General features: G+C 36.7%; 1 protein-coding gene across 4 annotated transcripts in view; it reads right to left on the bottom strand.

Moving 5' to 3' along the window:
- Positions 1 to 23,207, bottom strand: part of dnah3 (dynein axonemal heavy chain 3) — an 84,223-nt gene extending 61,016 nt beyond the window's left edge. For 3 of the 4 annotated variants that reach the window (XM_009297659.4, XM_073941130.1, XM_073941131.1), the window contains exons 1-13: positions 16,877 to 17,265; positions 16,304 to 16,402; positions 16,020 to 16,215; positions 14,575 to 14,623; positions 14,361 to 14,460; positions 10,155 to 10,347; positions 7,564 to 7,759; positions 7,358 to 7,483; positions 3,527 to 3,722; positions 1,968 to 2,147; positions 1,290 to 1,423; positions 1,110 to 1,206; positions 826 to 1,004 (exon numbers count right to left, since the gene is read on the bottom strand). In XM_009297659.4, the coding sequence (XP_009295934.1) occupies positions 826 to 1,004; positions 1,110 to 1,206; positions 1,290 to 1,423; positions 1,968 to 2,147; positions 3,527 to 3,722; positions 7,358 to 7,483; positions 7,564 to 7,759; positions 10,155 to 10,347; positions 14,361 to 14,460; positions 14,575 to 14,623; positions 16,020 to 16,215; positions 16,304 to 16,402 (1,745 nt within the window). In that variant the 5' untranslated portion in view covers positions 16,877 to 17,265. Of the gene's footprint in view, positions 1 to 825; positions 1,005 to 1,109; positions 1,207 to 1,289; positions 1,424 to 1,967; positions 2,148 to 3,526; positions 3,723 to 7,357; positions 7,484 to 7,563; positions 7,760 to 10,154; positions 10,348 to 14,360; positions 14,461 to 14,574; positions 14,624 to 16,019; positions 16,216 to 16,303; positions 16,403 to 16,876; positions 17,266 to 23,031 lie in introns of those variants that run through there. The other variant, XM_068217263.2, reaches the window with a different exon arrangement.
- Between the last annotated feature and the right edge of the window lie 2,958 nt (positions 23,208 to 26,165).

Raw genomic sequence — 26,165 nt, 5'->3', positions numbered from 1 at the left:
TCGTCTGTGACACTCCTCCCCCCTTTCCATTTTCCACTTTCGTGAGCGGGACCTCTCCATCATCGGGTAACATGCCGGATCCGTAACCCCGATCTGTTCTAGGACCTCGCAATTCACAAATTAAGCACTGCTGTTAGCTAATGAAACAGTGAAATGAAAATGCACAGAATCCACTAAACTACTATGACACTTCTGAATTGCAACAAGAAGCTGAATGAGAAAAATGTTTAAAATCTATTTTTTTATGCACTTATCAGTTATAGGATTTGGGGTTGTTTTGCTCCCATAACACACTTCATACTTGTGGAAAGAAAGCAACCTAAAATACACACTTATTTGATTACCTATCATCTTTTGGCATCTATATGTACAGTTGAAGTCAAAATATTCACCCTCCTCTGATTTGTTTTGTCAAATATTTCCCAAATGATGTTTAACAGAGCAAGGAATTTTTCACAGTATTTACCATAATATTTTTTCTTCTGGAGAAAGTCTTATTTGTTTTATTTGGCCTAGAATAAAAGCAGTTTTGAATTTTTTTTTTTTTTTTTTATTAAGGTCAATAATATTAGCACCCTTAAGCAATATATTTTTTCAGTTGTCTTCAGAACAAATCTGAATTTTATTCTAATCTACTGTAAATTATAAAGGTCTTTACATAAGTGTTTGTCTGATTAAACATTTTATTTTGTAACAATTTAAACCTGAAATCTTAAAAGATGTAAAAACAAAGATGTTTCATAAGTAATGGAAATATTAATATACTTCCAACATCAATGTCCATGAATTCGTATGAAAGAAATGTTTAGGAGTGTCTCCTCCCACCTCTTGTTGAGTTCTCGGTTCTCCTCCATCACAAATGTGGTGAGAAGTTCAATGAGATGCTCTGCCTTGTCACACAGATCTTGGTTCAGATTCACTGCATCCAGACAGAACAGGGAAAGCGGAACTGTTGCATGGAGTGATGCGATGTCTTTCCACACGTTCTGCACAGCCGTAATTTTCTACAGGTGCCCAAACAGAAACATCATATTAACTATTATTATGATAACTATTATTATTATTAATTATGTGTTGTCCATAAGACTGCATTGCAATGCAAAATTCACCTTAGTAAAGCCCTGCTGTGAGTGTTTGGTTTTAAGGAAGTTCACTATGTCTTGATGATCCAGTAAATGAGTGTACTTCTTATATACCTCCAGATACCTATACAACACACCAAAGATGCTCTCACATACAATGCAATATGAACTTAAAGCTGAAAACGTGTTTTCTAAATGATAGTGGACCTCTGTGGCCCAATGGTGTTCCTCTGAAAGGTCTCTCTGGCTGTGTTGATGATGTCTTTCACCAGCATCTCATCAGCTTGCACTGAGCGCAACATTAGAGTTTCTCCAATCTCTGGGAAAAGCTTACACTCCACCTGAAAGACAAAAAACATATTCATTCATTCATTCATTTTTTTGTTTAGTCCCTTTATTAATCTGGGGTCGCCTCCAGCATATGCTTTACACAGCGGATGCCCTTTCAGCTGCAACCCATTACTGGGAAACATCTATACACTCTTGCATTCCCACATATACTCTACGGCCAATTTAGCTTACCCAATTCACCTGTACTGCATGTGTTTGGACTGTGAGGGAAACCGGAGAATGCTGAGGAAACCCATGCCAAAACGGGGAGAACATGCAAACTCCACACAGAAATGCCAACTGACCCAGCCGAGGCAACTGTGAGGCAACAGCGCTACCCACTGCGCCACCGTGTCGCCACAAAAACACATATTTGGATTTGTAATTTTTAAAAGCTGGTTCAAGTGTGTACTAGACAGTCCTACTATTCAAATTCATATGTTGTTGTTCGGATCAATTTAGGACTCTCAGAAGTAAAATATTTACTTAATAGAAAATGTAGAGTATGCCATACCAGCCTTTACTCTTTTTGGCATGAAGTTTGTGTGTGTGTACCCGAGGTATGTTGTGAGCGCTGCTGATAATCTGTGTGAAGGCTTGCTGTATAAGCTCCCAGCAGCCCTGCAGTGAAGGTTCAAATGAAATTCTGGGGTCCTCAAGTTTCAACTTCACCAGTAACACTGGACGCTGTGTGTACTGCATTTCATCAAATCTCTCGCCAAAATCATTACCATCCTGCCAAAAAAAAACAACAAAAAAAACATATAGAAACACACACATAAGAACACATTTAGCCTACACAGTATTAACTCTATTAACACTAATTGTTTAGATGAAAGTCCAAATCAAATGTAAAATATTTAATTGAATTCTGTAAATACTACAGTTTATAAAATAAACATATATTGATTATTTTATAAAGTGTGCAAGTATTCAATTGAGAAATATTGAGAAGACAGACCATTAAAATTTTTCCTAAAAAGATCAATTTTTGACTTGCTGTTAAGTGGTAGTGTTGTTTTTTTACTAGAATTTTCATCACCACTCAAAAAGCATGTGTTGTAATATCAAGTCAATTCCATACGTGTTTATTAAGAAAAGGTCTGGAGAGGGTTTTCTTCAATGCCAAAAATATTAGTAATTTATTAGATACAAATGAATATTTCGATGACAGAGCTCTGAGTTACGTTACCCCAATGCAATACAAGAATTACATTCAAGAGGTTTACAACTAACATACATTTCCTGACTCCAGCATATATACACAACTGATATTAACAGGTGGAGTTTGGTGTAACGTCACTTATCAGTCATTCAGTCTGGCTCTTGTACCCGCAGACATACTTCCTCTTTCTGCAACCCTTCTCTGCATACCAGAACTGAACAATTACGTGCATCTTTAATATATTTCAAAACTTCTACAAGCATCATGACATCTTGTGACATATCTAGACAGCAGTCTGGAAACAAGACTAAATTTATTCTTTAATATATTTCCTCTGGTCAGCAGTTTTTCTAAAAGTACGCAGCACAGTAAATAAGAGGAAGTGTGTCAGGTCAACGTGCTATTATACAACAGAAAAAGATTGATTAATGTGTTGTTAGTCTAAACATTTTTCTAATAAAAAATAAAGACACAAAAGTAATAAAAATAAATTCATTTTTTTCTACACAAGCAAACGTACATATGTACTCTTAAGTACATAATGGCTTTTCCAATTATGATGCAATCCTGGATTAACTTTCGTGTTGATCCTGGAACATCATTTTTGTTAGACAATGTAATCTATACCTATTCCCTACCCCTAAACCCAAACATAACTGTAAAATATTCCTAAAATCAGAGGGGAATAATAGTTAAGTAACAACCATGTGGAAGTGCATAATAATAAGCCTAAATTAACATAAACGGTAAATGTCGCCCTTAATTCAGATTGGCTGATTGGAATGTTGTTCCAGGATCAACATAGATCTTCATCCAGGAGCATGTCCTACTAGGTGAAATCAGGTTGACAGTACTCCTAAATGCACACACATGTTAATTAACTAGGTTGTATAAATGTACAAAAAAGCATTAGTATGGTTAAACATATCGGTGTCATGGGTTTCAGTACCTGATGTAGCTGAAAGAACTGCAGCAGATCCTGCAGTGATGCGATAACCAGGCTGCGCAGCTGCAGTGACATCAGCGCAGCCACACACCTGAACAGCTTTTCTACTTTTTCCGGGGCGATGCTTGAACTCTTTGGCAACAGTGGAAGCCACGCGTCTTTAAAGGTCACAAAGAGAGAAGCGCAGCGGGGCAGCCAACTACACAAACACACACAACAGGTGATATGTGTTTAAAATATGCATTTGAAATAACTATTATATTTTATATTAGGGCTGCACAATATATTGCTTCAGCATCAAAATCACAATAGATCATTCACAATCGCAGGATTTGCAGAGTTGAGTTTGGATTATAATCAGGGTTTGACATTAATACCCGTCAACCGGGTAGATTTCTGCTGTGGCGGGTTAGACAGACACTCCCACTTATTTTTTACATGAAAAATAAATTTTAAATTGTAGTTTTAAATTGTAGTTTTCTTAAAAAGCAGGGTTTGATAATAGAGATGGCCCAATATTCGTGGATTATTATTGGATTATTATTATTTTTCAATTACTGCACCAAAATACCATTAGACCTGGAATATGATAAAAGACTTTGTTTCAATTTGAACCTTTTCTTTATTCTATTTATTAATAATTTTAATTTGTTTATTAGTTTTTAAGCAGATGCACTCTCCCACAGAATCACCCCATTCGGTTTCAAGAGTTCACACTTAGCTGATGATTAATAGTAAAGCTAGTTTGGCATGCTGTCCCGGGAGAAAGCCCCGAGCTCAAAAGATCCTCGAGCCTGGAGCTCCCTCCCGTTGCAGGGCGAGAGGGGAGTTTGACTTGGGTAGATCTCGAGAACCACCCCCCCCCCCCCCCCCCCCCCCTCCTGCTGCGTAAGGATTGCTAAGGTGATGTGTTGCTGACAGAATTGAATTTGGTGCTAATTTGGTTTAGTCAATTTACTTAGTCTCATGTTTTTGGGAGTGTGGGAGGAAACCGGAGGACCCGGGGAAAACCCACGCAAGCACGGGGAGAACATGAACTTCACACGAAAATGCTGACCGGTTGGGTGGATACCCGAGTCGGAGGCATTTTTTGCTGTGAGGCCGCAGTGCTAGCCACTGGGCTGCCGTGCTGCCCTGTAGAAAAGAGGCGGAGAAGGGGTGGAAGGGGGATTCTTCAAAACGAAGATGACTAAAGGTAAGATGTTTGGTTATTAATACTGGGTTAGGAATAGCCTGATTGGTGGTTCGTACATTAGCTTGACTCGGGGCCAGCCGTGTCAATCATACGCACGTGATCCTCTCGAAATTAGTTTATGAATAAACTTCACTAAAAAATTATCAATTCCTTTTAAATTGAGATATTCAAGTCATCTGGTGAAATTGTATTTATATTGCCATATTTATTGCTGAATATGTTTCCAATATTATGCAGTGCTAGTTTATATAACTTTATATTATGTTAATAACTCCAATTAATCCATTTGCATCTTTATAAGAGTCTTTAAAATGTCTTTAACTTAGTTATAAAAAAGTCTCTGCAAACTGGTGTTGTCTTTTCGTGCTTTTGAGGATAAAAATGTAATAGGATAGTAATTAAAACGTCTCACACAAAGCTCTAATACATCTTTTGAAAGCTTATAAAATAGTGTATGAGACAATCAGAATGTTTGCGTGTACTGTTCTCCGTTCAGTCAAATGCTTCATCAGACTGCAATTTACACTTCCTGCTGTATATCCTCTCAACACATCTCCTTGTTTGTTGCTGTAGCACCGCTGACACTCTGCGTGTTAAAGCAGGTCCAGAACACTCGTTATTTCCCCATTGTTCAAACCCTCATTCAAGAGTTTAGAAAGCTTGTATTGTGTTCATGTCTCTGGGTGGTTTGAGGAGACCATGGATACAGAGTTGAGAACAAAGGTAGCCAAGACCAACAGAACTATTTAAATAACAACACACTTGTCTATACAGCGCTGACCTTATTTAAAGACACATTTACCACAATCCAGTACATGCTCTGTATATCCCATGAGAGCTTTGCTAGAACTAACTGATTAAATAGACAAACATCTCAGGACAATTTTTTTCTATCCTTATTTGTAAATATAAATTTGGTTTGTTTCACTCCAAGTAACAAACAGTACTTTTATATTGTTTCTGAATGAATTAATGTTTGAATCAATGAATTTTATTGTATAGAATAAGTCACTTGTTTGTGCTAGTGATATGTTCACTAAAATGCTTTTAGAAACATTTTGAATGTTTCAAGAGTTCACACTTAGCTGATGATGGATTATAAAGCTTGTTTGGCATGCTGTCCCGAGAGAGAGCCCTGAGCTCATAAGATCCTCGAGCCTGGGGCTCCCTTCCTTTTGCAATGCGAGAGGGGAGTTTGAGCTCAGGTAGATCTTCAGAACTCCCCTGCTGTAGTAGCTAATGAACAGATAGTGATTTCTCTTAAGAGATGACTACTTACTAGGAGCACGTCTATGATTCCGACTTGGATTAGTCAATTGACTTAAGAAACCAAGGGGCCTTGGTTAAACCCACATGCGAACAGGGAGAACATGTTAACTCCGCACAGAAACATCAGCTGGCTTGGTAAGGACTAGAACCTGTGACGTTCTTGCTGTGAGGCAACAGTGCTAACCACTGGGCCACCATGCCACCCATCTAAGAAAGGTGGAGGAGTAGGGGTGGGGGGGGGATTCTTCAAAATGAAGATGGCTGTGTTATGGAGCTTAGGGTATTAATAGTGGCTTAGGAATCGTCTGATTGGTGAATCCTGAATTGGCTAATGCATGACCAGCTGTGTTTAATCATAAGCACCTGACCCTCTTTACAAAAAAAACTAGTTTACAAATAAAATATTTGTACAATCATTTTTTTTGTCATTATTCATCATTTGAATCGATTTAGCTGATCCACACATGTTATTAATGGTCTTGTGAAGTGCTTTGAAATGTGCATATTTATTTTAATTTCCGGCAATCTTCCTTCTTTCTATCACATTACTGACAACGTTACAACTTTTTATTCCGGAAAATTGCCGGAACGAATTTACTGGTATTTTCAAAAAGGGCCTGAAAAAAAATAAATAATTGCCGGTAATTTTCCGGAAAGGTCTGTATGTGTGAAAGGGGCTTTAGTGTAGCTCCACCCTCTTTTGAGAAAACAGCCAATAGCGTTTTGTTTTATCGCCGCTTTGCCAGTGAGCTCAAGTGCATCAAATGAAAAGCGTCTTGAAGGGGGCGGGGCATGTCAGTCTCTAGAGAGCATTTCATTGGTTATGATGTGATGAGAAACTGAAGTATGAGATGACGTGAATAAAACCATTGATCCATTTAGGCAGAAGTGAACCACACGCTTTAGGGGTTTATATCAGTTTTATAACTTCTAAATGCAAATTGTCATTGTTTTGGAGCACACTAGCTTATAGATATCTTGAAAGCGAACAATACTGATACTAACATCTAAAAAGCTTTATTTAATTTCATGAGACCTTTAAGTCATGAGTTTGTTTGCTCCTGAATAATCAGTGTTTGAATGAATCAGCTGAAAGAATGCTTCAAAAGACTCACTGGAGGTACAGTTCCTCCTTTGAGTGCTTAGACAGCAGTGATTATAGAGGTGGTTTCAGGTGACTACAGTGATAGGTTTACATAGAACATGACAATGAAACCTACAGACACCAAACATATCTCGTTACGACTTCCCAATCTGTATTGCTTCCACTACTGTCTATGATATTGAAACCAGGCTGCACCAAAAGAATACAGACGCAGGCTTGGTTTACTTCGCATGTATACTTTAGACATACACAGAAAGGTTCTTACGTGTTAAGAAGTTCATCTTTTGTGTTTTGACACTGTCGCTGCACCAGTTCCTCAAACTCTCCTGGCAGGAGTGGAAGATCAGCGGAGAGCAGACTGTCCGAATTCACAAACCGCAGAGACGAGAAGCTAAAAATGAAATGTATTTTGAGTAGATCATACATGGATGATGAGTATTAGGTCATGATGGTCGGATTGAAGATGTCAACCTGCTCATCCAGAGGTCCTCTAAGTGGAGAAGCATAGGGTTGACAGTGAAGAGGTTCTCCGTCTGCCAGCTGCGAGCCTCCTGGTAGCTTTCTGACCAGGGAACCGGTGCACGAATCACACGGGATGGGAACTGCTGGGGAACAGCAGAGATGGAGAGACGCTCTCGCTCGGCTGGATCTAGCAGAATATAATCGACTGCAATAAAGAAAGAGAATGATAATTATTAAAAATGTCTATCAGACAACCTATCCAACAATATTCATGCTTAAATTAGAGTAATGTGAATAAGATATAATTATAGATTTCTTTAATAAATGCCAACAGATTTGAAAGGACATTTTGGGTTTACAGGGCCAGTTTACAATTCCTCATTTGGTGTTAAAAAACTATAGGGTCCAGCCTTTTTTGATGCATGGTTAAATGTAATGTAATGTAATGTGTGTATTTATACAGCGCATTTATTGTGTATGGCCATACACCCAAAGCGCTTCACAATCATGAGGGGGGTCTCTCCACATCACCACCAGTGTGCAACATCCACTTGGATGATGCGACGGCAGCCACAGGACAACGGCGCCAGTGCTTCACCACTCACCAGCTATTGGTGGAGTGGAGAGACAGTGATAGAGCCAATTCGGTGGATGGGGATGATTGGAAGGCCATGATCGTAAGGGCCGATAGAGGGACTTTGGCCAGAACACCGGGGTTACACCCCTACTCTTTCACAAGAAGTGCCATGGGATTTTTAATGACCACAGAGAGTCAGGACCTCGGTTTAACGTCTCATCCGAAAGACGGATATTGCGGTCTGGTTAAAGAAGTATTTGCTAGCATTAAGTTAAAAAAAATCAGGCTGTCACTCTATGGTTCTTTGAAAACCTTTAACAAGATGTGGCACCCCTTTTTAGATTATCTGCTGACTAACTCTCTAGACATACTGCATATAAATAGAGCTCTATAAATATCTAAATACATAAATACGCTTTTTTATTGTTGACTTATTTGAACATTTTTTCCCTAATTGTTTATTTTTAATCACAATAATTTATTGTCTTATTAATTCATTTCATTTTAGTTATCTTTTTCTTCCCCTTATGGCTTGCAGAGTTATGGGTTTTTGAGGGAGGGAAGTGTTTATTAGAGTAGTGTTATTTAGTCGCTGATAATTCTCTTGGCTTTCCTCATGCACCTCCTGGTGTAGATGTCTTGGAGGAAGGGAAGCTCACCTCCTACTACGCGTCCAGCAGTTCGCACAATCCTATGTAGGCCTTTGCGATTGCTGCTGGTGCTATTTCCACCACCTGGTATAGAAATAGCACCAGCAGCAATCGCAAAGACCTACATAGGATTGTGCGAACTGCTGGATGCGTAGTAGGAGGTGAGCTTCCCTCCCTCCAGGACATCTACACCAGGCGGTGCATGAGGAAAGCCAAGAGAATTATCAGTGACTCCAGCCACACAAGCCATAGACTTTTCTCTCTGCTACCCTCAGGCAGACGGTTCCGCAGCATCCGGTCACGCACCAGCCGACTGAAGGAAAGCTTCTTTTCTCAGACTATCAGGCTGATGAACACTTAACACACCACACACAGACTCTTCCATACCCTCACTGCACACCCTCAATATGCAGCATACACTGCACTTTAACCCAATCCATACATCCAACAATACTGCCTACAACTATGTGGACACCTATTCATTGTACATATCGCTTTCAATTTTACATTGTCCTGTTTTTTTTGGGAGTATGCTGCTGTATTTTGCACTGTCGGGAGCCAGCACCTAAGCTTTCCACTCATCATAGCACATGTGCTGCTGATGATGTGACAATAAAAGTGATTTGATTTTATTGATTTGATTTAAGTAATAAGAGAAAAGTTAATGTTGTAATTTGCTGATCATGCAGAAAATTCAATAAACAAACAAAACAATTACAAGGTTTACTAAAGTCATGCAGTGAATGTGAGGGTTGAAAAAGCATGGACAGGGGGTCTATTCCACCTCAAATGTACTTACAAATGTTTCCTTTTAATGCACTAGAGATTATATAAATAAGACATGCAAATACTGAGGTTTGTGGTAGTCAGTTTCCTGGTATTTGTACCATTGTATAATGCACAAAACAGTTTGTCTGATTATAATTGTGTTTATTTTACACCTGTGCTGTTAGTAGTTAGTTAACTCTGCCTTTTATCTTTTTTTAATTCATAGAGCAAAACATTCATGATAAACACAACATAGAACAAACCATATAACACAAAACCCTGGCTTATTTCAACATTAGACTTTATGTGCTGCATGACCTGCAACATCTGTGTTGTTTAATGCCCAGATTGTCAGTAGAATCACCTTCCATTCCCATCAACACTCTTTTGGGATTGCGGCCTTGTACTATTTTGCCCTATTTAGTAAATCTGGCCCATTGTTTGAAGTTTACTTCGTCTATTTTTAAAGTACAGCAGAACGTATATGTTACCCAGCCTAGTGTAACAAACAGTCATTGACATAGCAAAGCTTTATTAGATTTTCTTCTGCTGTAAGCATAGTACCACAGCACATCATCTACTGTAGATTGTGTCGTGTGTCATACCGATGCTCTTGCGGAGGCTGAATTCATAGTCTCTCTGGACCTCCTCCAGGAGATCCTCCCGCATCCTCTCCATCTCCTCCTCATCACCTTGGAAACGGCTGGGTAGCAGCTTCAGGATACTAGATATCTGCTTTGATGGCTGGGGGGCCAACATGTGGCCATAAATACCCTCCGTGACATAGTATAAATACCTCTAAGAGATAGAAAAGAAAAGGAAAGATTTATAATAGATGCATATATGGATGGACTTATGTGTGCATAAACAGGCTTAATTATATCCCTCCTGTGACATTATATTTTTTCAAATGATATTAAACAGAGAGAAGGTTTTCATTAACACTTTTTTAAAGGGCACCTAGGTTACCCCTTTTTTCAGATTTAATATAAGTCTTTTGCGTCTCTAGAATGTGTATATAAAGTTTCAGATCAAAATACCCATCAGATTTTTCATTATACCTTTTACAAGATGCTGTTTTATACTGATTTCCAGCAGGGGGTGGTTTTGTCGTACTGCGCCTTTAAGACGAGTTTTTCCCGCCCACTTTCTCGCCCACTACATGCCTCCTCCCTCAGCTGCGTCAGACAACAGACAGACTTAAAGGAAGAAGGTCTCACGTAGCGTTTGTGAGATACTACAGTAAGAACTAACCTTTACTAATCAGTATTGTGAAGTTGCATTGATGAGTCACACACAATATCGCGCGCTAGAGATGCGCGGATGGGCTATTATTTCATCCGCAACCGCATCACAAAACTCATCATCCGTCCGCCATCCATCCGCAGTAACATTTTTGACCAAATTTTAAAACCGCACCCGCCCGCCATCTGCTGACTGAGCTCTTTATTTGAATGGCTTATTCCTTTTTATTATTAAATGAATGTTTCTTTATTGATTATTAGAAAATAGAGAATGACTTTAATTTCATGCAGTTAATCCAAACGTGCAAGTCAAATCCAGCATTAAGTGACGCTTTGAAGTGATACAATACGAGGACGTGTCTTTTCACTTGATTCGATTCCTCGGTCCTTGAGTCTTTTCCTTGCGTCTTTCCCTCGCATCCTATAGGAGTGGAAAGACAAGGAAAGAAAGCAAGGAAAGGAAACGAGGATACACAAATAAGAAATGAGAAGTACCCTATAAAGCTCTCAGAATATCAGCAGTGAACTCCGTCTCCAATTGGCGCACAGGGACAAAAATAAATAAATAGCCTAAATGAAACGCACTGTACTGTACAATTTTTTAATTATTATTGTAGCCTAATAGAAAACGCATTGACACATCATTTCAACATTCAGACGAGAGCGCCTGGCCTCAATGCGCCCTGCTGCACTGAAGGAGCGCTCGCTCGCAGCACTTGTTGCTGGAATGCTTAGAATTCTCTTGGCAAGGTGCTGTAGACGTGGGAATGACTGCCTTGTTTCTCCCAAAAGGAAAGTAGATTTTCCTCTGCTGATCCGTCTATTCTTAATTTTGTAGAGGAAGACTTCTGTACTTCATCCAGAATTAGTGTATCCGATTCCTCCTCTCATTCTGTGAAGTCAGTCCTAGGCTTTTTCGTTGGTGCCCCAGCTATGTGTACAAAAACAGTACAACCGCCCGCCACCCGCCCGAATTTAATTAAAATATTATTTTTCGTCACGTCATCCGCCCGATCCACGGTTTATCCGCGGATTCCGCGGCTGTAACCGCCATCCGCGCATCTCTATCGCGCGCACACACACACACACACACACACACACACACACACACACACACACACACACACACACACCACAGATGACACACACACACACACACACACAGGCAGGCAGACAGAGCGCGCTTAGCTTAGTTAAGGCTAACCTCAAGTACTTTGTGTATATCTGTTATGCTAATGTACAAAATAAACCTGATTTAACTTCCACAAACCGGGATTGAAGCGTCTTTTTTTATAATTGTTCTGACACACGGCTGTGCTGATGAAGTAAAGCTGAAGTAAAACACTGTAATTAATTACAGACATACTCTGTTTTAAAACACTTTAAACATGTGAAACTTACTCTTAATCACATTTGATGATGATTGCTGATCCTAGCGAACAGAACAGACCTTTCATTCTCGGTTGCTTTGCGTATGTCTGTCTGGTCTTGTTGACATATACACGTAACTACCGGAACATGTTAATGCGCACAGCTGTCAATCAATTCGGTGGGCGGGGGGATCGCACACCTACGTAATGGTGCGATCGATTTGAAAACAGCTCCAATTGGCCAACCCTTTTTTTTGTAGTTAAATTGAAAAAAAAGGAACTGGGTGTGTTCATATCACCCCAGTATGACGGTCTATACACTATACCAACACACAGATCTGTCCAAACAGCTTGAAAAGTAGATTTTTTACCATAGGTGCCCTTTAAACAATATTATTAATTCATTTAGGCAACATGGTGGATCAGTGGTTAGCACTATCACCTCACAGCAAGAAGGTCACTGGATCGAGTCTTAGCTGGACCAGTTGGAATTTCTATGTGGAGTTTGCATGTTCTACCCGTGTTGGCGTGGGTTTCCTCCGGGTGCTCCAGTTTCCCGCAACAGTCCAAACACATGCACTATAGGTGAATTGAAAAAACTAAATTGGCCGTAGTGTATGAGTGTGTGTGTGAAACTGTATGAGTGTGTGTTTCCAAGTACTGGGTTGCGGCTGGAAGGGCATCCGCTGTGTAAAACATATATAATAATAGTTGGTGGTTCATTCCGCTGTGGCGACCGCTGATGAATACAGGGACTAAGCCAAAGGAAAATGAGTGAATTAATTATTAACTAATTTATTTAGTACATAGTATTTTACTAGTTATTTTGCATAATACTATTAATGTAAATGCTTTACTAGGGTAACTATGACTAGAGTGGGGTAGAGTTTGTTTTTAGCCAATCGAAAATGATTATAATTTCTTCAAAAAGCTAATAATATTGACCTTAGCAGTTTTTAATTTAAAAACAAAAAACAATCCATCCAACAAGGCTGTGGCTGTGTCCGAAACCGCCTACTACTCAGTAGGTACTGCATTTGAATTTAAACGCACTACTCGGCCGTTAGAAAAGTACGTTCTATACAGTATGAATGTGAAAAGTATGAATGGAATTCGGACGTACTACATCCGCCATTTTGACATAGTCATGTGACGTACCTGCGTAATTTGCGCCACTTTACTCCCATTCATGAATTCACTTGCGGGGCATGATGGGATAGCACAGCATGCAAGTCTAGATCAGATATGCGGCCGGCCGGAAGAGCGATATGCACATTAATAAAGCAGCATTTTTTTATGACACTGTATAACAGTAATTAATATTTTTACAGTACTGTGAGGGTTGGGTTTAGGGTTGGTGTGGGAGTAGGCGTTAAAAATACATTTAATTGGGTAAATTAATAGATAACATAACTAATACTCGGTACAACTACAGTTTTTACATTACTGTGACGGTTGGGTTTAGGGTTGGGGTGGGGGTAGACGTTAATAAAATACAACAAATGAGAAATTTAATAAATAATAGAAATAATTCGCGTTAACTTCCGGCCGCGAACGTATTCGCTCTAGCAACAACCTGGGATGCGCACTCCAGAATCTCACCGGAAGTAGTAAGTCATCCGGGTACTTCTCGCATACTGATTTACGAATTCTATAAATTCGGACATACTACTCGGCTTACATACTGATTTTAGCGTACTATATAGTATGGAAGTATGCGGTTTCGAACGCAGCCTTTCTATAGAAGAAAAATATAACAGGAAATACTGTGAAAAACAACCTTCCTCTGTTGAAGATCAAAAATGTTCAGTTTTTTACACAGTAGGGCTAATAATTTTGCCTTCAACTTTATATTTAGTACTAAATAGTCCTGTCACAATAATCAATATATGGACGTATCGCACAACACATGGACATGACCTCAATCATTTTAGGTGATGCGCCACATTTTAGCTGATTGCGCAACATCTCTATCTCTACTGGAGGTGTCAGTGTCAGTAATATTAAAAAACACTATAGTATTTACTATAAACTACTATAGTATATTCTCATGTGCCCATTTAGTATTTGTTTTTCCTTCTATGGAAGTGGAAGTCAATAAAAGCCAAATAAAAGTGGAATCATTTGGAATAACTAACTATTAAACCCCAGTGAACAATTCATATTGTCGGTTTAAATGTATGTTGCTCATACTAACTTCTAAATCTGTCTCTGTAGGCTCTGTCTGTGTCCTCTGCCTTTGTTTCTCTTCATGCCGGATGATTTCAAGTTGCTGGTTTGGTGACAAAGGACGACCTCTGTGAGTGACAGACAATCTAATTGTTAATTTTCCAATAAAAAAACAAGATGGTCCTTGCTAATGTACTAAAAATCTGCTTTAAAGTGTTTGCGGTGTGAAAAAGAAAGACTACCTCTGGGTCAACGGTTGTAGTCTCCTCACTAGAGCAGAATCACTGTGGACTTAATTGTGAAGTTAAGATGGATAGTCAAGAGTGAAAAAGTTATCTTAATGTTTTAGGAAGAAGTCTCTTCTGCTCACTAAAGCTGCATCCCAAATGGCACACTATACACTCATGCACTATGTACTTATGCACTTACACACTCAACAGGATAGTATATGTATGTAGTGGCGTCCCAAATGGAGCACTAATGTTTTTTTACTAAGCGGAAATTCAGACCGTTTCCCTGATGACGTTTGACGGTTGCCCAATCAGTGAAATAAACGACCGAGTTATTAAATAATACCTGCCGTGAGTATTGCCGCATTCACCACCAGGAGGCGCTATAATCACTCTCGTAGGAGAATTTTGCTTTTACTATCCATAATAAATAAAGTTATCCAACATGTGCGCCCGATAGCTCCGCCCCTTCCGCTACGTAAGCAAACCTGCGGTCGTTGAGTGTGTGAAGTGTCCATCATTACACACTTCATTTTACCGGCTGAATGAGTGCATCATCCAGGTAATTAAGTGCACTTGTTATTTTTAGAGTTTACAGTGTGAACACATTACTGACACTATTTATACTACAAAATGGCGTAGAATAGTGCATAAGTATGCGATTTGGGACACAGCTTAAGTGAAGTTTCACAAACTAATTGCGAGAGGAGCACGTGATATGATTGACTGCAGCTGGCCACCCATCTACATTCATTAGTTAGCCAATCAGATTAATCCAAACTCACTATGAGTAGCCCAGAACTACTCCCTTATCTTCGTTTTCCGAAGAAACACCCCATCCACCCTTCTCCTCCTTTACCACTGGGAGCTCTCGAGAACCACCTGATCTCGTACTCACCTAACATGCTCTATGGACCAGGTGGGAGCCCTGGGCTCAACTATCTCCGAGCTCAGGGTTCTCTCCCAGGACAGCATGCCAAACCTGCTAACATTTTTTAAACAATATCTAAGTGTGAACTCTTAAACTAATATGTATTTGACCAAAAAGACTGCAGTAATACTTTTAAATATTATTATCATTTCAAATAACTGTTTATTATCAGAATATATTTTGTTATTTGTATTATTTTTAAGATTGAAAACTGGAAATTCTCTTATTTACTTATCCTTTACTTCTCACAAACCTGTCTAAGTTGAACACAAAAGAAGATATTTTGAAACATGTTGGTAACCACTAACATCCATATAGTATTTGTTTATCCTTCTATGGAAGGCAATGTTTCCGATTTCCAACATTCTTCAAAGTATCTTCTTTTGTGTTTGACAGAAAAAAGAAACACATAAAGGTTTGGAAATTGTTATGTAAAGTAAACAGTGAGCAAATTTTATTTTTGGGGGGGAAATATCCCTGTAAGCACAGCTGGAGTGAGTATAATCTTCACTTTAGTCAAGGATACGTGGAGTTGAAGGACAATGACGCGAGTGATGCCTCCGATTCAGATGTGTGATTTTCAGATTCTGGCCTCCTGGGCTGTAGTTGTTCCCGATGGACTCGCTGGGACTTCTGTGGTGCTGCAGCTCCTTGTAAGGAACCGCAAGAGTCCGTGAGTGATCCTGGAGTATGGCTGGGTATTGACTGTTACGCAGGTAAATCTGTAAGAGGACAGAGAGTGAATAAATCAGGATGAACAGAAGCCATCCATAAAAGATGCAATTAGTAGACAGTGTAATGGACACACACCACATAAAGGTCCGAGGGAGTCTGGAATGTAGGTAAGGGCGGCAGTCTATGGATCCTCCCAGTATATTCCACATCATGATGACTTGAGTTAGCATTCATCTATAGAGAAAACAATTATACAAACAATTCACATTAATTTGATTAAATACTGACGTCACTCTGAGACAGTACGTCATTGAATTTCTGTGTCTCTGTATATCAAATGGCTAAGCTGAAGCATTCACAAATGCTATCTAGATAGGCAGAGCAGCACAATGATGCCCATAATGCAGTCTAGGTAGGGAGCTAAATGCGTTTTGAGACACCGACGGTTTTTCCTCACAATATTAAACATCATAATTAAAATATTAACTATCATCAAACTTTACTAGCGTTAACTTTGGGTATACATTACATTATTTATTTAATACATTTTAACAGTCAACAAATTACGTTAAGACGTCTTAACAACGCTAACTTTCTAACTTTAACGGAATATTTAAAATTCAGCTAGGAAGGTTTTGCTGACGCTCATCAACAAACAACGTTTATTTATCATCAAATTCGTGTTTTTAACACATATATTGTTCTTACCTTCACTCATTCTTCATATAATCCGTCATAAATTGCCTCCACAGAAAAAAAGAGCTTATTGGCGTATTTGAAGAGTCGGAGCCGTTAACGCTAACGTTAACCCGCCCGCTGATGAACTGCTGGTTGTCAATATAACGTTAAGTGTTTGTGCACGCGCACTTCATGGTGACAGTTCTCGCCTACGGACCAACCACAGGCTGTGTAAAACTTACTCACGAATAAAATAGATGGATAGATATTATTATATATATATTATAATAATAAGTTATCACAGATTAATTTATACAAATGTCAATCGCTTTTAAACAATAATACTACAAAGTGTTTAGTTGTGGGTGTAATGCTCGACTGTGAGCACATGGCGTCGCTGTTTCACTGAGGATCTATTTTTTCCAAAACACCTCTGCCTCTCATTCTCAGGCTTTACAAATACTGCATTTAAGATTTAATTTTGAATAAAAAAAAGGGTGATAAAAATTAGCAAAAGCACATTTAAGCTAAAAATAAAATAGAAACTGGTAATACTAAAAGCAATTGAAAAAAAGACCTTTAATAATATAAACAAATTTAACACTAAAACCAAAACACTAATAAATATATAAACCTTTTTCTTAAATTTAGATTTAATTTGCTTTAATTTCAGTTGTATTTATTCTTTTTTTTTGATCACACATATTTTTAATGACACTTTCCACATTTATGTTTATTCTATTAAATTCCTAATAATAAAATCATCTATAAAAATCCTATTAAACTTAAACAGTTCACTGCTAGGGTACTGCTTTATAAAATATTGCTTATGTATGTGTATTTTTAATCCTTATTATGCTGTATCACAGATATTTTTAATGACATGTTCCACATTTATGTTTCATTTTAACTTTAAATTTTTTTTTATTTGTATTAATTATCTATTATAATATATTTATTTTTATATATTTTAATTCAATTTAAATATTTTGTGCTTTTGTCACCATCATTGCCTTTAAAGTACTATTAAGCTTTTATTATTTATAGATTTTTAATTACGCTAGTTTATTCTATGAAAATCTATATAATAAAATCTATTCAAAAATGAATATTAAACAAACAGTTCACGGCTAGGGTACCGCACATATATTTTACATACATTTTTAATGGCACTTTCCACATTTATGTTTCATTTTAACTATAAAAATGTTTTTATTTGTATTAATAATCTATTATATATTTATTTATATAGTTTTTAATTCCATTAAAATAGTTTGGGCTTCTGTCACCAGCATTGCCTTAAAAAAATACTAATTATGTTTATTGTTTTTTAAATTACGCTAGTTTATTCTATGAAATTCCTAATAATAAAATCATATATAAAATTAATGTTAAACTAAAACAGTTTACTGCTAGGATACCACTTTTTTATATACTGCTTATATGTGTATTTTTAATCTGTATTATGCCGAATCACACATATTTTTAAAGACACTTTCCACATTTATGTTTAATTTTAAAATGTTTTTATTTGTAATAATTAATAATCTACAATTATATATTTATTTATATTCATATATTTCATTTAATTAAAATATTTTGTGCTTCTGTCACCGTCATTGCCTTTAAAATACTATTAAGCTTTTATCATTTATATATTTTTCATCACGCTAGTTTATTCTATAAAATTCCTAATAATAAAATCATGCATAAAAATTATTTCAAACTTAAACAGTTCACTGCTAGAGTACCGCTTTATAAAAAATTGCTTATATGTGTATTATTAATCTGTATTATGCTGTATCACAGATATTTTTATTGACACTTTCCACATTTATGTTTCATATTATTATATATTTATTTATATATATTTTAAATTCAATTAAAATAATTTGTGGTTCTGTTACTGTCATTGCCTTTAAAATACTATTTAGGTTTAATTTATTTTTATCACGCTAGTTTATCACTGTTAGACCTTACCAGGGTTTTTTACAGTTGAACACTGGCAACACTGTTGCCAGCCACTCACTGTAAAAGTTTGGTTACAGTAAGTAACTGGCAACAGTGTTGCCAGTTAATTACTGTAACTGAACCATTACAGTGAGTGGCTGGCAACAGTGTTGCCAGTTATTTACTGTAACTGAACCATTACAGTGAGTGGCTGGCAACAGTGTTGCCAGTTATTTACTGTAACTGAACCGATACAGGGAGTAGCTGGCAACAGTGTTGCCAGTTAATTACTGTAATAGAGCAGCAGTGGTAACTAACTGGAAACTGTGTAGAGTTAATTACTGTATTGTAGTGTTACAAATTGCAGCATTATACTGCATACACATTAATAGTATGTCATATATAGTTATTGTAGTGTTACTAAAATTAATCAGTATTCTTAGCTGTTATTTAAAAATAGAAGGCATAAAATTTTTCAGACAAACTTATTTTATTGTTTTGGCACCAAACAAATAAATAACAGAAAAAGTATAACAAAATTAAGAAATCAGCAGATATAAATATTGTCTTGCATATTACAGGTCTGCACAGTAAGGCTGCAGTCACACTAACGTTTGAGCAAGCAAAATTCTGTCATACTGCACTGCGAAGTGGAATTAAACAAAGCGAGTAGTGGAATTAAACAAAATAATTAGAGATTGAAAAAGCAAGCCAGAGAGGTCATGTTCTGATCTTTGATTGGTATCAAGCAATCACATGATGTGATTTCGCATGTCAGCGTTCTCCAAGCTTAAACTTTCCAATGCTGTGAATTATGAAATTTGTCACATGAGCTATCATTCCAGGTCTACAGTACTCACATGGGTATGAATGGAAGTCTATAGGGAGAAAAGTGCAGTGTGACAGGGACTTTAAGCTGTAACTCTAATTAAACACACCTGATCAAACTAATTAAGGCTGGTTAGAAATCTACAGGTAATGTTGAAGCAGGGTGGGTACTAAACTCTGCTGCCCTGCAGTTCTCCAGGAACTTGGAGTTTGACCCCCATGGTATACAGCAGTGGTGCTCAATCCTGTTCCTGGATATCTACCTTCCTGCAGATTTCAGTTGCTACCCATATCAAACACACCTGCCTGTAATTATCAAGTGGTGTTCAGGTCCTAATTAATTGGTTTAGGTGTGTTTGAAATGAATAGCAACTAAAATCTGCAGGAAGGTAGATCAGCAAATAAACAGCAAAAAACACAACATAATTATTTTAAAGTTTAAAGTTTTAAATAATTAAAAACTGTGTTAAATCTCAATAAAAATTTTAGTAAGTAATTATAAAAAATAAAGTTGGCAACACCGAAAAACCAAAGGATCCAATCTTTTATTGTCATAATTATCTCATGACAACAAACTTTATTATTGTTTCTAATATAAATTCATAGGTGGAAACACTGCTCTGAAAAATACTTAGCAACAAACTCACAACCTGTGACCTGACAGTGGAGCTTTTGTGTGTGGATGGCTATGTGTATCATGTTTTTGTGATTCCCTGTGATGATGTGCAAATGTTACCTTACTGAGATGAAGGAATTTAATTTTGGCTTAGTTGCCAGAAAGATACATACAACTGTTAGCATCTGTACATTATGGCAGTATGCAATATCCAATAAATACTTAAACAAAAGTAATGTAAGAAGTTATATGAGGAGAGGCTAACTAGCTAACAATGTAGCTTTCAAGTACACAGTTCAAGATAACAACAATATAACTTAAAACACGGCCTTATTTTAGAAACCCTCAAAACATTTGAACACATTTTACTTACTCATTATAGATTCTTATTTAAAGCCTAAAACATATCAGACTCTACATCTGAATTGATGGACAGAGAATAGAGCGCACTCAGCAGTAAACAAATCAAACACCTGGCTCCCTTAAAGGGCCAGCATTTTCTGAAAACTATTTCTAACACCTGTGAGTTTAGAATAAGACAGACAGCCTGTGGGAGTGTGTGGTGATGCCTAAATCATTATTTTCTGCCTTTAAAATGCACGTCTATATAAATAGCAACATAAACCATCAGAGAATTTATTGGAATTTATTCTTTGCACTACACAATTTCATACAAAGTCTACTCCTTTCACAGTAAAATAATGTGTTAATAAATAATAAATGTTTTCTTTTATTACAGCAAAACACTGGCTATTTTGCAGTTATTTACTGCACAATCTACAGAGTAACAGTGCAGTTATACTAATTAAACACACCTGATCAAACTAAATCTAAAGGTAGTGTGTTGAAGCAGGGCTGAAACTAAATTCTGCTGGGCTGCGGCCCTCCAGGAGTTTGACATCCTTGGTACATAGCATATTTTCAAAGGAATTGCCTACATTTATCACAATCATGCACATATCATTGAATAAAAACAATAATATACAAACAATATACAAACGTCATCCAAAGCAAAAAAATAAAAAATAAATAAATATTCTGATCCTCATGTTGTTCCAAACCTGTAGTAATAATAATAATAAAAAACAAATAACCTGATTAATACATTTATTTAGGAAAATCTTTATACTATACTGTTAATGCCATTTTTACCTACTTCATTTGAAGTTTTCCAAACAAATTCATTGAGTCTCTGCAAAAATGTATGTACGTGCTGTTTAACATATTTTTTAAATAACACATTTTTACTAGTTAATTAGCAAAATACTAATATTCAGCTTAAAGTGCAATTTAAAAGCTTAACTATTGGCTAAACTAGGCAAATTAAATTAATTATAGAATAGTAAACAAAGTTATAAAAATGATTGTGATAATTTGGTTGCTCTGTGTGAATATATTTGCCTTTAAATGCATCTCATCGATATCTTTACCTTTTAATTAGCTCTGTGACATTGACATTGGTTGACTCCTGATACTCAATGTTAAAAACATAAAAGGAACCAAAGAAAACACAGAGATGGCTGCAGAGAAATTTAGCTTATCATCAATGCATTGTCTCACTTTCTCCTCAATACTGACCATACACATACCAAAACTGAACAGTATATATATATATATATATATATATATATATATATATATATATATATATATATATATATATATATATATATATATATATATATATATATATATATATATATAGCAACATAAAGCAGTACATGGGGTAATAATGGTTGAGCAGTAATTTACCATTTATTATCACAGTAACTATCTGTAATGGGTACATAAAGTAAATTACTGTAATTTATTATTTGCACTACAAAATTTCATACAAATCCTGCTCCTTTTACAGTAAAATACTGTTTCCTTTTAATACAGCAAAACACTGGCTATTTTACAGTTATTTACTGCATAATCTACAGTAAGGGTTAACAGTGATTCTATGAAAATCTAAATAATAAAATAATTGCTAAGAATCATATTAAACTAAACAGTTCACTGCCAGGGTACCGCTTTTTAAAATATCGCTTATGTATATTTTTACACATTGTTTGTTATCCATTACATTATATTGGTCACACTTTATAATAATGTTCATTAGTTAATGTTAATTAATGCATTTACTAAAATGAGCAAACAATGAATAATACATTTAGTACTGTATTTGTTAATGTTAGTTAACGTTACTTAATGACAATACAGTAGTTCATTGTTAGTTCATGTTAACTCTCGGTGCATTAACTAATGTTAACAAGCATGAGTTTGGATGTTAATAATACAATAGTAAATGTTTAATTATGATGAATAAATGCTGTACAAGTGTTGTTCATGATTAGTTCATGTTAGTAAATGCATTAACTCATGAACCTTATTGTAAATGTTACCATTATATTAATGTTCCCTAAACAAAAAAATAAATAAAATAAAATCGACACTGGTCACACACTACAATAAGCTTTCATTAGTAAATGTTAATAATGTATTTAATAAAATGAAATAGGAGTGAACTACTTGTATAACAATTATTAAATCACAGTTCAACATTTACTCATGCATTATTCAAATCCATATAGGTAAGCTATTGCACTCTGAGTTAACAAGAACATTTATTCATTCATTTTTTTTGGGCTCAGTCCCATTATTAATCTAGGGTCGCCACAGCAGAATGAACCCCCAACTTATCCAGCATATGTTTTACACAGCAGATGCCCTTCCAGCTGCAACCCATTACTGTGAAACATCCATACACACTCGTGCACACACATACACTACGGACAATTAAGCTTACCCAATTCCTCTATACAACATTTGTTTGGACTGTGGAGGAACTGGAGCACCCGGAGGAAACCCACGCCAACACGAGGAGAACATGCAAACTCCACACAGAAACGCTAACTGATCCAGCCAGGGCTCGAACCAGCGACCTTCTTGCTTTTAGATTGTGCTACCATCTGTGCCACCGTGCTGCCTTAACAAGAACAATGAATGACTTTATTTCTATGGCTAACATTAACAAAGATGAATTAATACTGTAATAAATGTATTGTACATTGTTTGAACAACGAAACCTAGTATATTTTACTGGTCGACTGATGCTTGTAAAAGTCTCTGGCCCACATAAAGTACAGTATGAGCACTGGACCCCAGTGGGGAATTTCATAATAAAAGTCTCTATTCATAGCCTCTCTCTCTCCTTGTCCTGATTTAGATCTAATTATAGACCAACAGAAACAATGCACTATTTTTAGGACTATATATTTATGGGTAACGCTATAGTTTAAGTACACTGTAAAACCCAAAAAGTTAGGGTAACTCAAACCATTTGAGGAAACCAATTGCAACAAACCATTTAAGATTAAAAACTAATCCTAATGAGTACTTAATCCATTTGAGTAAATTAAGCAATTTGAGCACATGTAAAGCCCAACAAATGAAGGGAACTCAAACCAACTGAGTACTGTAATACCCATTAAGTAAAGGCAACTCAAACCGTTTGAGGAAACTGATTGCAACAAACCATGTGAGTTATGAGTATTGTGAACTCCATTTAAGTGGTAACGCTTTATAATAAGGTTCATTAGTTAATGCATTTACTAACATGAACTAATCATGAACAACACTTGTACAGCATTTATTAATCATAATTGAACATTTACTAATGCATTATTAACATCCAAGTCCATGCTTGTTAACATTAGTTAATGCACCGTGAGTTAAGCTAACGAGCAACTGTATTTTCATTAACTAACATGAACAAATACAGTAGTAAATGTATTGTTCATTGTTTGTTCATGTTAGTAAATGTATCAATTAACATTAACTAATGAACCTTATTGTAAAGTGTGACCATTTAAGTTGAAGTAATGAGGTATTTAATTAACTCATTACCTTCAACACTGAGTTCAAAACTGTTTTCAAATGAGTAGAATTAACTTTCAGTCAATTTTGAGTTAACTACACTCATTAATTTTGATAAATTGTTTTTTTTTTAGTTTTACATTGTGTGATCATATTATATTCTGTATTTATGTACAGTTAAATTCAAAATGAATAGTCCTTGTTTTATTTAATTTTTTATTTCTCAAATATTTCCCTAATGATGTTTAATCAACAATGAAAGCAGCTGAAACAACTGAAAGCGTAGCCCTATACACATATCTGGAGATCACAAATTATGTAGCTAGAGGTACGTATGGCTGCATTTCATCTTTAAGACGTACACTACGGGTCTATGGGCTGATTACCTCCGTATGGGCGGGTTTTCCATTGTTAGCAGTTTGTACATTGGCTTGTCACGTACGTCAGAGGATTTGAGAGCGGAGTTGACAGTGAAGACGGGGTTCGAGTCTGGCAAAGAATGGTTCCAGAAAGCAGGTAAAACAAAAACAAAAGCCAAAAAAGAAAATAAACAAGTAAATAACGGGGTGAGAATGTGGTAAAATCGGAAAACATGGTAAAAATCAGGCGAGGGCTTTCTTTTTCTGGATTGCTTTTGAAAACACTATGGGTTGGGTTTAGGGAAGGAAAAGGGTCAGTCAGTCAGTCGACAGCGGCCTCTAGTGGATCTAAGCAAGAACAGCAGGTGCGAATGACACTCGAGAGAGTAATCTGAGATCTGAAAAAGCGTACACAGCGGCCTCTAGTGGATTTATGCAAGAACAGCAGGCGCGAATGGCACTCGCGAGGAAAAATCTGAGATCTGAAAAAGCGTACACAGCGGCCTCTGGTGGATTTAAGCAAGAACAGCTGGGGCGAATGACACTTGAAAAATCTGATATCTGAAAAAGCGTAAACAGCGGCCTCTGGTGGATTTGTCCAAGAAGAGTAGGGGCGAATGACACTCGAGAGAGAAATCTGAGATATGAATAAGGGTACACAGCGGCCTTTAGTGCATTTATGTGAGATTAGCACGCACGAATGGCACCCGAGAGAGACATTTGAAATCTTAAAAAGGGTACACAGTGGCCTCTGGTGGATTTATGTGAGAACAGCAGGCGCGAATGGCATACACACACACACACACACAAAAAAAGCATACACAGCGACCTCTGGTGGATTTGCAAAAACTGTAAAAAAAAAAAAAAAAAAACATAGCTCCTGGGACGAATTTGGCGCTCTCCAGAAATGTATACAGCGGTATGTAATCAGGATGAGCCTGGGTTGTGTTCAACAGAGCAAGAAAAGTTTCACAGTATTTCCCATAATATTTTTTCTTCTGGAGAAAGTCTTATTAGTCTTATTTCGGCTAGAATAAAAGCAGTTTTACATTTTTTAAAATCATTTTAAGGTCAATATTATTAGCCCCTTAAGCAATATTTATTTTTCAAATTAACCTAGTTAACCTTAAGCCTTTAAAAGTCACTTTAAGCTGAATACTACCTTGAAATATATAGTCAAATATTAATTACTGTCATCATGACAAAGATAAAACAAATCAGTTAGTTATTAGAAATGAGTTATTAAAACTATAATGTTTTAGAAATGTGTTGAAAATAAAAACTTTCCACTAAGCAGAAATTCAGTGAAAAAAATACAGGAGGGCTAATAATTGAGGAGGGCTAATAATTCTGACGTTAACTGTATAAGTGTGTGTTTTGAGGTCACACTCGGAATAAATACGCACAGAACTGGCAGAGGAGCTGGAGGAGGACAAGGGCCATTCATCAACCAGATCTCCACAGAGCAATCACCTATAGTAAAGTCTGCATTATTTAAGAGCAACTGTCCGCTATCCCAGTTTCTGTTCCGTCAGCAGCTATTCTGCACTCAATCGGCTGAAAAACACGGCAGATTTCCTCACAAACTTTCACTTGCGCTGAAGGTCATCAGCAGAAGTGATCAGACACTAGTGAATGATCCCGATCAACTGACTCCGGCGCTGTCAGCATCAAATAAACATGACTTCTGTGTTTACTGCTTTCA

The sequence above is a fragment of the Danio rerio genome, chromosome 24 (assembly GCF_049306965.1).
Source record: "Danio rerio strain Tuebingen ecotype United States chromosome 24, GRCz12tu, whole genome shotgun sequence".
NCBI classification, from domain to species: domain Eukaryota; kingdom Metazoa; phylum Chordata; class Actinopteri; order Cypriniformes; family Danionidae; genus Danio; species Danio rerio.
The sequence above is the reverse complement of the archived record's forward strand: the minus strand, read 5'-3'. Positions and strand labels throughout refer to the sequence as shown.